This window comes from Trachinotus anak, unplaced genomic scaffold, assembly GCF_046630095.1.
Source record: "Trachinotus anak isolate AG129_WGS33_773 ecotype Australia unplaced genomic scaffold, CSIRO_AGI_Tana_v1 ptg000005l, whole genome shotgun sequence".
NCBI classification, from domain to species: domain Eukaryota; kingdom Metazoa; phylum Chordata; class Actinopteri; order Carangiformes; family Carangidae; genus Trachinotus; species Trachinotus anak.
Window position 1 is genome coordinate 18,416,463 of NW_027273856.1, and position 14,020 is coordinate 18,430,482.

The 14,020-nt window shown below is 43.6% G+C and overlaps 1 protein-coding gene across 8 annotated transcripts in view; it reads right to left on the minus strand.

Moving 5' to 3' along the window:
- LOC139621818 (neurexin-3b) overlaps window positions 1-14,020 on the minus strand; it is a 290,171-nt gene that overhangs the window by 70,968 nt on the left and 205,183 nt on the right. For all 8 annotated transcript variants that reach the window (XR_011691090.1, XM_071478691.1, XM_071478689.1 and 5 more), the window contains one exon: window positions 1,988-2,169. Coding sequence is in view for 7 of the 8 variants with exons in the window: in XM_071478691.1 (XP_071334792.1) it covers window positions 1,988-2,169 (182 nt within the window). In the remaining variant the exon portion in view is untranslated. The remainder of the gene's footprint in view (window positions 1-1,987; window positions 2,170-14,020) is intronic.

Sequence of the window (14,020 nt, forward strand, 5' to 3'; positions counted from 1 at the left end):
TACGGATTCATCACCAAGTGCAAAACACTGACAACCAAGACCTGACACCTGTCATTAGGAGTTATTATCTAATGGCATTTTAGTGAAGTCTGGAATCTCTGCTAATTTAATAGCATTTACACCACACATAAATCAGCAAAGTTGTCTCACCTGGAAATTAGTAAGTAGATAACTCCCATATTGTTGTCATCATCCTAGAGAGCCAATATTCTGCATAACTGGAGAGCAGCAAAAGTCTAATGTGGAGCAAATGATAATGTGGTATCCAGATAACAACAACAAACATTGCAAGTGAGGTCAGGCAGTGGTTTATTTGCCTCAAGTTGCAACCAAATCCACAGCTAAATATTCACTCAAGGTCCAATTAATTATTTATACTTTACCTGTGGCAAAAGGAGCCGGCTTCCTTCATTTGGTTTCCAGTCAATACCGGTGTAATTGTGGAAAAAAGGGAGCCAAGAGTTTTTTTTTTCAAGTATTTTATAGTTTAAGGCTATAACCATTGTTAATATTAAATGAAGCCCACTTTGTTTGTACACCCTTGGCTGTCAGTAAATCATTTGGAATATTAGCGGTGCATTGTTGCCCATGTAGCAAGGAAAAAAAAAAAAAAAAAAAGGAGCACCCCTACACTTTGTTCCGGACATGCTGCTTCTCTGAATGAATTGGTGAAATCTCCAGTTGCTTTTGTCTATTAATAAATTCATTAGCACCATGAGACTGGAGGAATGAAGACATTCGCCGCCCAAAGACTCACAGCCAAATGATTAGAGATCCCTGCTTGGCTAGCGACGCTGTGATATCTAAAAAGCAGAATTAAAAATGCATCCCTTTTCCTTCCTTTAGAGGTTCCTGCAATTACTCAGCCGCTTAGAAACACACAGGGAGGCGTTTCCCCACATGGCTCCCTCACAGGCTACTGTACCGTCTTTATCGCCTCTCTCCATCAATGCCACTCCACTTCCTCTATCTCTTGCCCATACACACATGCAAACACACACACACACACACACACACACTCACACACACATTCGCTTCATCTTTCTATACTGTAAAGGCAGCCCAAAACTGCTTGTTGTTGGCCCTCATCTTTGCAGAGCAGATGGCTGCATTTCGGCGCCACATGGCTGGCACTCAGGAGATGAGGGGAGCTCTTTAAGAAGAAAAAGACTTTCAATCTGCTTTAGCAACTGTAACTCCTCCTCATCATCATCATCACCACATCTATTTATTTATTTATTTTTTTCACAAAGCGTCAGCAGCTACCACCTCCACCACCATCTCTACATACCTCCACCGTGGCGATTTGACGCCCTGCATTCGTCTCGCTGCTGTTGACAATCATGTAAATAGTTAATGCTTATGTAAACGAGTCAAACGCAAGGTCGCAAAGTGAGATTATTGAGATGCTGCGTGGATGCACAGTCCAGGCCAAGAATTCTAACTCCAGCTCCCCCCTCAACGCGCTTTCTATCATGTTTCTCCAACATGTGGGAACACACTGCATATGTATGGAGAGCTGCATTCATTATTCATGCTGGGAGTCAGCTTGAATGTGGTGGGGAAGCAGGGTGATTTGGGAAGAGGATGGCGAGCAGAGACTAGGGAGGCTAGAGTAGGGGAGTTTGTTATCTCTGTTTTTTTTCTGTTATAGATCTACACTATTTGTATAATTCAGTTTGCGCATGATGAGCTGGATTCAGCCTGAAGAGTGTAATGAGTAAACCTTGAAGAATAATTCAGAGGTGTATTTGTGGTCATCATGTCGGCCTGCCCTGTCGGCTGTGTGCTTGTGGTTGTAAAGTTAGAAATGCGTGAGTGCCTATGGACAGCAAGGAATGAGCGTAACAGAACGTGTAAGATTCTGTTCATAAAGAAGCATAAAGAAGTTTGGCCTCAAATTAATTACTTCAGTGACTTCATAAGAGTGGGCGATGTTAAGCTGTTCAATAATACCGGAGTCTGAGAGTGCAGAGGTACTACTCACAATGTGGAGCATGATGTAGTCACCCAGACGCGGGGCGCTGTCGATGCGGACGAGGATGCCATCCTTGATGGTCGTGCTAAAGCCCACTGCCAGCCGGTCTGTCCGTGTGCTTGGCCGCTCGTTGTTGGGCCACGTGTATGTGATCAGACCCCCTCCTTTACCGAAGATGTAGGTGGTGCCAGCTATGGAAACACAAGTGAGGAAAAAGGGTAGAAATTAGATTTGTTGTCGGAGAAACAGCAGCAGATAAAAGAGATGGGGTTAAATTGGATTCTGTGATGTACAAACATAGTCTAACTAGACACCAGGGAGCACGGTGTCATCACACCATCACCTTTCTGACAAAACTGGATCCAGTCTTCCTCTATGAGCAGCTAAGTCTGCTCTAATGCCTTTACAGCTACCTTGCCACAGCTCCAATGTAATTGTGTTGAGTTCTATTTTGGGTTTTAATGTTATTCAGCCACCACCACTTTTGGGTAGAAGTCAGTGACTCCCACGGCGCCATCTATGACTTATCCAGCTCTCAAATATAGCCCCTTTCCAGGGAATAACAGCCAGTATGGCCAGAACCGGATAAGTCTCCCAATCCTCATGTATTATATATGAGACCTGCAACCAAAGAACAAAGGCTGGCAGAAGAAAGGAGAAAAGAGCGGAGAAAAAAAAAAAAATATATATATATAAATATATAAAATATATAAAACATATATATATAAAACAATCCTAGAACCTTTGTTGGGTTTAATTTGACAAATACAGAGTAGGAAAAAGTGTCCCAGTGGGTGGGAAGATGAAAATTTTCATTATTACATGAGTCACTATGCAGATTTGTGTCAGATTAGAGGCTGTGATTGGATCAGTCTTGGCCCTGAGCCACAGAATATGGGCAAGTTGTTTGTGGATTTCCTTTTTCTTCTTCTTCTTTTTATCATCACGTGGAGCAGAAAAAAAAAAAAGTTTCATTATTTGGTTTCAGGGTCAGATTCAATTCCAACTTCTGAATGTTCCCTAAGGTGCGTCAGAATTAAAGCACTGAATCCTTGAGCCGCTTAGCCAAGTCGTCCACATTTAGGCAAAGATAATCAAGAGATCAAAGGCATTAGACCTACAGCAGATCGACTAGTGGGTGAATCAATATGGGAGACGAAACAGACTCCTGTGGCCCCCGGATAGTGGGAAACATTTGGCTAACCTCAGACGCTGATGGGGGATTGCTAATGAAGTCTCTGAGTTCTTTCTTGCATCAATGTTTTAATTCATTTTTTTTCCTGCCTCCATCATCTCTCTACCCCCCCCCCCCCACACACACACACACACACACACACACACACACACACACACACACACAGTTGCTCTCGTTTCCATTCACTTCCTCTCCAAGTCACCTGAACATCTGTTTGGCCTTGTGATGGGTGCCCAGCTGTCTCGCTGTTTCCCCTATGAAGCGGCCAACAATCTGCTCTGTGGTCCAAAAAACCCCGGGGACTGTGAGAACATATGGATATGAGGGAGTAAGAGAGTGGGAGAGACTGTGTGGACCAGATGAGTGTCTCTGTTTGCCTTCAGGCACACAAACAGGTCTGCATTTCATACTCCTCAGGTGTCAGAATTGCAAACCACCAACTAAGGTCGTTACGTGACATTAAAAAAAAAAAAAAAATATATATATATATATATATATATATCGAAACAAGTGAAGCATCCCGAGCCTCAAACAACTGCCTCAGCTTTTGTAACTAATAACCATACATGGCTGGTTTAACACAGACACCTCCCTTTGAGATTTCTTTTTTTTTTTTTTTTTTAATCCCCTGAGAAGAAACAAATCTGTCGATCGCTCTCAATGACACAGCAACAACTGAAGCTGATGTTTGCATCATGAATCACCTGCCCTCAAATAGCTCATTTCCTCCCTGGCAGCGTGTCTGTGTGAAAACAAGGCGCTGATGTCGTAGCAGCAGAAAGCAGCCTGCAGCCGGGTCGCACTGGATGTGGCCCCGCTGTCTCATTGCCTCAAAGTTTCTTCTTGCCAGAAGAGTTCAGACAGACTTGGGATCAGTTTCCCCTCCAAACGAGCAAACTTCGCCTATCTCATCTAACACTCTCTCTCTCTCTTTTTCTTTTTTTTTTTTTCTGGAGGGGATGACGATGATGAGCAGCAAAGATACAAGCACCCCAGGGAGCCAATTATCACATTGAGGAGATTTGCTTAGTGTTTCAAGAAGACAATGTTCGCAATGAAACACACACAGGATGCCACACGCACACTGACTGACTGACTGACTCATACACATACACACACGTACACACTCACACACACACACGTATACACACACACACACACACACACACACACAAACAGGCGGCTTGACGGAGGCACAAATGCACATTGTGACGCTCCACTGTATGAAAGTGTGCAAACATGTGCGCACACACACAAGCACTCAAAACATGATGGCTTCTCACGTACAATCACACAAGTGGGTGATTATCTGCACAAGTACAGAGAGGAGAGAGAAAACCCGAGATCGCCGAAATGTAGCACATTTCCCTAACAACCTGCTGGGCCCAGACTGCGCCGGCTGTATTTCCACACAGAGAGGAAGTCCACTGCATACCAGTTCATCCACTTTGCAAAACTGGAGGGTGGCATCATTTCTGCTTCTACTCATCTCGAGGTTTCAACAGAGGGAGAGACCTGTAGGCTGCTGATGGGTGGTAGAATTGTAGCAGCTAGGCTAAACTCCCAAGGTCAACAGTTCGATTTGAGTAACTTCACTACAGAGGGAGACGGCTTCTCCAGGTGACTCCAGTGATCCTGCAAGGAGCACACCGACATAATTGAATTTCAGTGATTTTTGCAAGGAGACTAATTACATGAAAGCGTGGATGAGCAATGGCATATTTTAGCATTTCTAGCATATTTTAGCATGCATACACCCAATTACTTCAACTAACACCTCCTTGGGCAATAACCTGGCCCCAAAACTGTTAATAAACAATGCACTTTTCAAGGTTTCTTTTTGTTTTTCTTTTGTTTTTGTTTTTTTATTAAAAATTAGCTTCACTGAAACGAGAATGCCAAAATTGGATGAAAATTTGGGTGTCTGTAATGAAATGAAATAAATCAACATGTACCTCTTGCTTTCAGTATTTTGTAACAACGTGTTCTCTACATTAGCATGAACGCCTCACATTAGTAAAAACCTTTTAAAATGTGCATCTAATTAAAAGTGCAAGCATGCATCAAAGGAAGAATGTCATTCATTGTCTGGAAAATAACTTGGTTCATTAATGGGACAAGCTATTAAAAGGGATCTCTGTAACAAAATGTGCCAAAGTGATGGGCTTGTGCACTCTCCCTTTACCTTGATTTTCTCGGTAACGGTGCAAATCGAGACTTTGATCCAGTAAAACACATTAAAGCAGTAAGGTAAAAGCAGCCCCCATTTGTTCTTTGCTTCTTTTCAAAGTTTTGTAACCACTCCTGTGTCCTTTTATTTTCTCTCTCTTGTAATTACTGCAGAATTTCCAGCTGCTACCGTGGTCATTCTTGGCGTTCTTTAAGAGCTGGGGCTCTGACAGCTTTGTGCCATCGTTGCTTACAAGGTACACGAGTGTTATGCCAGTAAACAGCAGAAAGGGTGTGTTCAACAGACACACACACCCACACACACCCACCCACACACACACACACGTGCGTGGCTTTCACTGCTATGACGACCTGGTGAAAAGCCAACTGCAGGGGAAATATCATCAAAGGAATCAAATCTACAAACAGATTACTGCACAAGATGTTATTTTGGTGGATCAGAGGGGACTTTCATCTCCATCTCTGAATAATGCAATCTTACCATGGCCAGTGGGTATTGGAGGGAGAAATCTAATTGTAGCATATGGGTGCTCAATTGATTTGTGAGTGAAGGGATGGGAGAGAGACAGCCCTCAGATGAAAATAATGGCCAACACTGATTTTCTTTGATTTGTTCTTTGATAGTCAAAATACCTCCAAATGAGCCTTAAAAACCCATGATTTTAGTTTTGAAAAAAAAAAAAAAAAAAAAAAAAGGCCTTTTGCTGGTGCATTTCTCTCCAGCGTTTTGATTCATTGCATCTGCAGCGTGCCTCGATTTAGAGACAAACTGTAGATGAGAGACTAGGTCAAAGCCTTGGCCTCTATTTCACAGAGGTCCCCTGAGGCGTGGGAGAGCAGACAGAAGGTCAGGACACCTGTCTGCAGAACAGAACTATGTCCTGTCCTTCAGGCCCCCACATGACATTACCCACCTAGCAAAAGAAGAAAAAAGAGCAGGATACAACATTTTCACACAGGGGCAGACACGACGGAAGGTCACTGGTATCAATCCACTTAACCAGCAGGAAAAATCTGGGTGGATCACATTTTTGCCTGTTGTGCCTCTGCTAAAAAAAAACAAAAACAAAAAAAAAAAACACAAAAAATAAACCCTATGAAAAACCTTTTACATGCGTTTATTTACAGGCGTGTGTGCACACTCTCTTCCCTCTCTATCTCACACACACACATTTAAACTGTACCAGGCAACAATGCTATCTATAAAAGAGCAAAAAGAGCAGAGCAGCTGCCACGGCACACGTCTGTTAAAACTGGGTAATTGGTTGTATTCAGGCTTCACACCATGCTGTGATAAAACCCTCTGTTTAGAGGCAGCTGGTAGAAGACCTACACTAAAAGACTGCTACTCTCTGTCTAACTGCAAAGGCTGCTGGGAGGCGGTGGTCAAGAGTTTTTTTTTTTCCTTTTTAATGGGGAAATTGGATGGGGTGGTGTGTCTACCTGTGTGTGCATGTGTGTATCCCTGCCACAAAGTTAAAACGTGGCAGGGATACACCTGCCAGCTGCTTAACTTGAACTCTTTCTGTAAAGTATGCATGCACACACGCACACACACACACACACACACACACACACACACACACACACACACACACACACACACACACACTCAAAATCATCTGCATAGACATGAATGAGTCTGAACTTTTGTACACACATCTATGAGCACATACTTACTCTCCCTTCTCCTTGCTGTGTATGTGTGTGTGTGTGTGTGTGTGTGTGTGTTGTTTATGTGCTTTTATGTCTATCCCCTTGTTATCTCTTGGGCTTTCTGCAGCGCCGGCACCCCGGGGGATGGAAAAAGAAGACAAACACGGTTTGATGTGGTCGAATTTTCTGCCATCGGAGAACGAGGAAAAGACAGAAGAGCATTAGAAAAAAAAATCCTGAAAGTGAGATGCAAAATGTAATTGCCTCCTCAATCACGTTGAAAAGCAGTCTATCATCACAATGCCTTTCCCTGCCGTGCTTCATACACGGGGAATTATTAGGCTTGCTGTCCTTCACACAACTACAATAAAGAATCATTGACAGAGGAATCGAATTGTGAGATACTGAGCTGTGTAATCACCGGGATTTATCTCCATTTTACAACCTCTTATCATTTCATAATTCATATTTCCAACTGTTGCCTCTCCCCTCTGGGACAGAATGAGCGGCAAGACAGATGATTGAACACACTCTCTCTCTCTCTCTGGCTCTGGCTTTACCCTCAATCAGCTGCCAGAAGCAAGTTTATAGCAAATGGCTAAAAACACTATAGATATCTGTGTGTGCATGTGAGCTGTTGGACTTTTAGTTCGCAATACAGCGTCATCTCTGCACTGTCACCACACACGGTGGCTACGTGTCCCGTCTTTCATCAGCGACGCCGGAGAAAATACTGAGCATGATTGATGGAGGACAGTGTGTGTGTGAAGAATGGCTATGTAAAGAAAACAGCCAGCCCTGAATGATTTACACTGTCTGTTCCCCTGCTATACTAAGCGCTAGGATTACCCGACTATATGGATTCACGCGCCAAAAACCAGGGTTGATAGCAGTGGGAGAAAAAGGGAAAAGAGAGAGGAAATGGTGTGTTGAGTGTGTGTTGTGAAAAGTGGAAGGTTGTTTTCCGACAGCCAGAGCTGCATTAAGATGTATGGGCAGACAACAGGCTGTGAAATACATACAAATATGGGATTAAGACACACACTCGTTTATGGTTTCTCACCAATGTTTGCCCTTAGCTAGACTGCTATTGACAACACTCATGACTTCAGCCTAATTAAGCTTTATATGAATGTAATTAGTGTGTGTGTCATGTGTGGTTCCTGGAGGGAACTTTGATGTGTAAACTCGAAGGGAAGCTAAAGGAGCATTAAGGTGGCGGAAAAACTGCTGGGTGATAACACAACATAATCTGAAATTATGTCTGTCTACAAACTGCATACAGAGGATTGTATGGATTTCTCCACATTCTGTAACATTTTGTCAGACTCGTATTCTAACTTTATGAGCCAGAGCCCTCAAGCAAATGCAGCAAATCGAGGCGGAGGCTCAGGCAGCTTCTGCTTCTGCTGCTGCCGCTGCTGCTGCAGCAGCACTGGTAGCCAGGATGATAAAGTCTGAGCCGCTGGGAAGCAGCTCCACTTGCTGGGATTGAGCAGTCAAATACTACAGAGGTTGTATTTGTGCTACAGTTGACCAACAATGCCAAGACAAGCTAAGGCCTCACTGCTGCAGTGAGATTCAGTGTTGACAGTTTTGTTGGAGTCAGTCGTTGGTGCCGGTGCAGAGAAAGTGCAGGTGTGTGACGGGAAACAACCAAAGTCAAAAGTCCCCCGTGCCGGGCTCAAACTAAGGATTAAGAGTCACTATTTTTAGGAGGAGAGAAATGTCTAAGACGGGTAAAAACTCTCTTCATTTTTACAGTTCAAAACTTAAAAGTATTTAGTTTTTTTTCACACTTGAGAAGCTGGAACCAGCAACTGTTCTGCTTTTTTGCTGGAAAAATGCCCTGAGTGATTATTGAAATAGTTTGCAGTTAATTTTGTTGATTGGCCAATCAATTAATCTAACAAATGTTATGGCTACTGTGCACTCAGTTTATCAGGCACACACGGCTAAAACTACACAATCCTGTAATAAATCCCTCCTTCATGGAGGTTATAAGCTTCAGCTGAGCTGCATCAATAAGAGCTGTGTAGTATTTTGTCCGGCTGCCCACAGAGTGGTGCTGTCTATAGTGTGACATTTTGAAAAACCCTGTGCACCCACACAGGTGTTTAAATTCATTCTGATCACTTACACCTCAGCTCAGGCTGAAGATGGGCAGGGTGTGCTGGGACTCAGCTCACTGAGAGGGCAGATTAGGCCACGAGAAGCTATTTTCCAACCTTTTCCACTTGCTTGAACATTAGTCCTGGGACTAGCTTGGCTAGCATAATGAATTAGCCAACTGCTAAAGGATTATTATACTGTAGGTCTCCTGCAACTGCTCACTCTTTCCTGCAACTTGAAATTAATGTGTAATGTACCTAATTGGTTTGAGTTCCAAAAACACTTGAGGTGCGATGACTTCCAACGACGCGCAGCACACGGTGAGACGGCTCAATCAAAAAAGTTCTTATCCTTTTCACCACCCTCCACTGGCGGGGGACATACTTGACATATTTCGACGATGAACAGCTTGATTTGCCATCTGTATCGTGTTGCTGAGGCAAATGTGGGGAGTTGTGGAGAGGGGAGAACAGTGGAGAGCGGTGAAAGAGTCACTTTTTGCAGGAGGAGAGACACGGAGAAGAGAGAAATGCAGTCAAGTGGCGGAGATGTAAGTCTGAGATGTAGCCCCCCCCCCCCTCTACTCTACCTCCCTCGCCCTTCTAAGAGCAACAGGAAGGGGCTTTGTAGCATTGGTTCCTTACTCACAGCCATGTCAAATCACTCTCAGATCGCGACAAGGGAACAGTACGACCGACCCACAGACACCTATTAACGAAGCTTCATGTTACACTGCAAAGGCACAAATGTGAGTACGCGGACGTGAAAATACCCCCCCACACACACACACACACACATACACACACACACACAGACTCCAACAGCAGAAGGTGATCCATAACAACTCCCCCCTCATTACAGCGAAAGTCGGATAGCCAGTCTCACCCTCACGCCCTCTTCTCTCCTTCTCCCTCCTCTCTGTCTCCTCTCCTGCTGCATTACTGGCACTCTCTCTGTTGTAGCGGCGAGCGGACAGAGAGGAAGAGCTTTAAATGATTTTTTTCTTGGCTCCCTGGAGATGTCAGCTCCTATTCTCTCTGGTTGGAAAAGGAAGAGGGCGAGGGAGAGGGAAGGGGGTCTGAGGAGGATTTCAGAGACTGAGGGAGAAAGGAAGGGGTGGGGGGCGGTGGGGGAGGGGGGCTGCAGCTGAGATCCACGCAGCACTCAAGGCTACAAAGAGGACCTGTCTGCTGACTTCAATGCTGCACGCTGCCACCAGTAGAATTTTTAGAGAGGGGAGAGAGACGTTGCAGAGAGATGAAAGAGAAGGAGGTACGAGGTAGGAGAGATGCAAAGGGATGCTGGGTAAAAGAAGAAGAGGCAGACAGACAAAGATGGGCAGAAAAGGTGGAGCAAAGTCAGTTTGAGATGGCGTAAACACACAGAGATTGCAAATAAATAGCTGCGACACTTCCACACCAGAGCTCTGTGAAAACCCCGCCTCAATCTTGCTCATTTCTATGGCCAAAATTTGCATTCTGTCAGCTCAAGTGTTAACGTTCACACTGCTCTCAGCAAAATTAGGACATGAGTGTCTCTTTCCCATCATTCATAATGCATGACACACAATGTGTGCAAGGCATATCACTTCAGACGCAGGCCACACCAAACCCTGCTGAGGATTAGGTGAAGAAGATCTCCTAAAGAATAAGGGATTCCAAGATGGCTCCGAGTGGAAGCATCATTTATAATTGAATCTTCCCCAGAGGATAGTGCAGCCTGTCTGCCTTTGCCAGGGCTTCGCGGAGAGCCCACTGCTCCTCTCTCACAGTCTGTCTCTGTCTGTCTCTCATACACAAATACTACACAGCAACCTCAGCCACTGATCGTATCCCAAGGCCTTTATGACTCAAACCTCAGTTGGACACATTTACTCATTCTGAACTTTTTACTTACTTGCCTTTTTTTAATTTATTTTTTGGTTGGTCCATGGAGTCGGAAAAGTTTTTACAAACAACACATTGTAAAATTGCTTGTGTGTTGTCCTTCACAGCACGTGGGGACAGTGATTCAGATGAGGACATGACGTCCACAGAGGTAGAAATAGCGTCAACTGCAAAGTCACACAACCTCTGGCATATTGCACTTCATCTGCAATTTTTAAAAGGTAAAAGGTGGGGTAAAAGGTGTTTTTTTTTTTCATGAAATGTTTTTCAGTGTGAGTCCATGTTTGTGAGGATGTTGGCGACAGATTCCTGCTACTGGTACCACTCTATTCTGCTAACGGACATATGGCAGTGGCAATGTGTAAAGAAACACAGTAAGGTGCAAATTAGCAAACATGTAACCATTTATATTCAAAAATGGCTTTACACATGTTTTATGAGGAAGGAAATGCACTCTAATACACTAAAAATACTAAATGATAATATTAATGTTAATATTTTTCTGATTTTAAATACTACTACTACTATCCTTATTTCAATGATTGTATTTTGTTATGGTGTGGTAACATTTTGTAATAAAACTGTGATTTCATTCTAAATCTTCTATCTATAGGCAGTTTTTTAATGACAAAAGCAGTGTTGGCTGAATAAAGAGCAGCCTCTTTCAGCGGGGCAGATAGTGTTGCAGAGTTATTTTTCACATGGTGCCCACAAACCACTGCGGCAAATGGATTTTGCTGGTTCTATTTGTTTGCCTCAGACTAGTTGTGTACACAATGTATTCAGTCAAGACTGACTGACTATCTGTCAAATTGGCTGCCACCTTTTACACACAGCAAGCAGCCAGCTCCAGCGTTTGCTGGATGGTAGGTAGCTGGTGTTAATTTCAAGCACTGATGATAAAGAAAGCTACCTAACTTCTTCGAAAATGTGGGAAGTGATAATTAAAGCAGCACTTCTGCATATAGTGCTCCCGCAAGTACAGTAATTGCAGTTTGCAGAAACAAACTGTTGCAAACTGAGGGAGCGATGCTTCCTTTTCCATGCCAATCATGTCTAATCCATTCTTTTGACATGCAGCCTGTGTATTTAAATTACAGGGAGAGTCCATTTACAAAATGACTTGAGAATCAGTGTCTCAGATGCCCACCTGCCTTTGAAGAATATGGATTAGAGAGCTGGACAGACGGATACTAAGAGGAATCGGCATCTTGTATGAAGCAAGGCTAATCTTCCCTTTGATATTGACAACATCAAATAGAAAAGTACTTGAACCTAAAGTGTTTTAGACAGTGATGGCTGTTCCTCACAGGGGAAAACAAACAATGTAATCAAGCTGACAATACAGATCTGTTTTTGAGATCAAAATCAAACTGAATAAACATGCCTGATGACCGTTTTTTTTTTTTTTGTTTGCTGTGTGTCTTTTGTCTGAATTTGACGATGGCCCACTGAAACACAGCTTCATTGTCTTCTCTAAAGCCAGACCAGCTGTGCCTGCAGTTGGCATAGCAACCCCACATCCTAGCCACCAGTGTCTGTGACAAACCTGATATCGTCTCCAACCCTACCTACATCAAACACCTTTACATCTCACTGATTATCTCACAAGCAGTTCCTCCCCAGTAATGATGAACAAAAAAAAAAAAAGTGCATTGCAATGTGGCTCCCACACTTCCTGTTCTCTATCTATCACAGGAACACAAATAGAAAAAAGCCATACACAAACAGACTGCAGGCTGGAGTGTGAGACAGGAAAAAAAAATTCAATCAAGTTTGTACTTTTCAGAAGTTTACTCAGCCACCTCCCTCTGAGCCAAGGACTTCAATCCCACAGTAACATTTAAGGCAGCGCTCGCTGTGGCCATGTGTTTCTCACAAAACAACTCTCCAATTCAAGCTGAGGCATGCCATCAATGGCAGCCTTGATGAAGTGATTGGTTTTGACAGGTAGCTCTTATTTCAGAGCGACATGCATTGCAACCTGTAAGGTACACAAGGTTCACAGCTAAGTGCACCACTCTCTTTCAGAAAGCAATCAGTGGACTACATGATAATGGTCATTCGCCACATGGATCAGAATCCATCTCTCTGTGGGGCTTCACCTGTGTGCAATGCCGAGCGTCATGCAAACCTCGATGGTGCTTCTTGTGCTCTTACTTCATGCAGAGAGAGGTGGGCATTTCCATGTAAAGGTCTTCAATGAGTTGCTCCTGCAATTTTTTGCTGCTTCTGCGATTTGGATGTTGCACTTGGCCATACTGCAGTTTTTATTATATTTCAATTAAATGTGCAGCCCAATTTGACAAGTATAAAACTCATATCTCGCTGAAGCAGTCATCCAGTGTGACTAAGGTGTTTGACAGAGCTTTCCTTCACTGTCATCAAAGCACCTCTGGTTCATCCCTCTGGTAAAACTCCAGAGTTGTCAAATCTATGCCAAGGAACATTAAAGTCTTGCTAATGTCATATGCACAACTTCACACATTGACAAATTAATGGAGATGGAAGTCATTCAATCCAACACATGGTGAATGACAGATGGCACTGGACTAGTGCCCCCTTGCAACCACTGAATCTGCTGGCCATCGGATCATGGGTACGTTTGGATCATTATTGGGGGGCTATGGTGCTCAGGAACATAAATACTTAACTTAGCATCATTTAGCCATTTTACTAATCATGACAGCCGAGCTACACACAGCAAGCTTCACATTTTGGTCACATTAACAGTCTGCTGTTGGGTCATTAAGGCAAAGGAACAGAGCTTCCTCCATGTTGTTTTGCCGTCATCCAATTCCGTCAGACAAGACATCCACTTTTCAGGAGGTGGGGATTGTGTCGACCGACATTGTATTAATACTATTTAAGCTTCGCTCCTTCTCTTAGTCTCAAAATCACACAGTTATACACACACATACACAAGGACACACTAGGGATAGATAACACACTCTGACTGAGACAGTCTTTATCACTGCTATTGGGCTCCGATATTGGAATGGT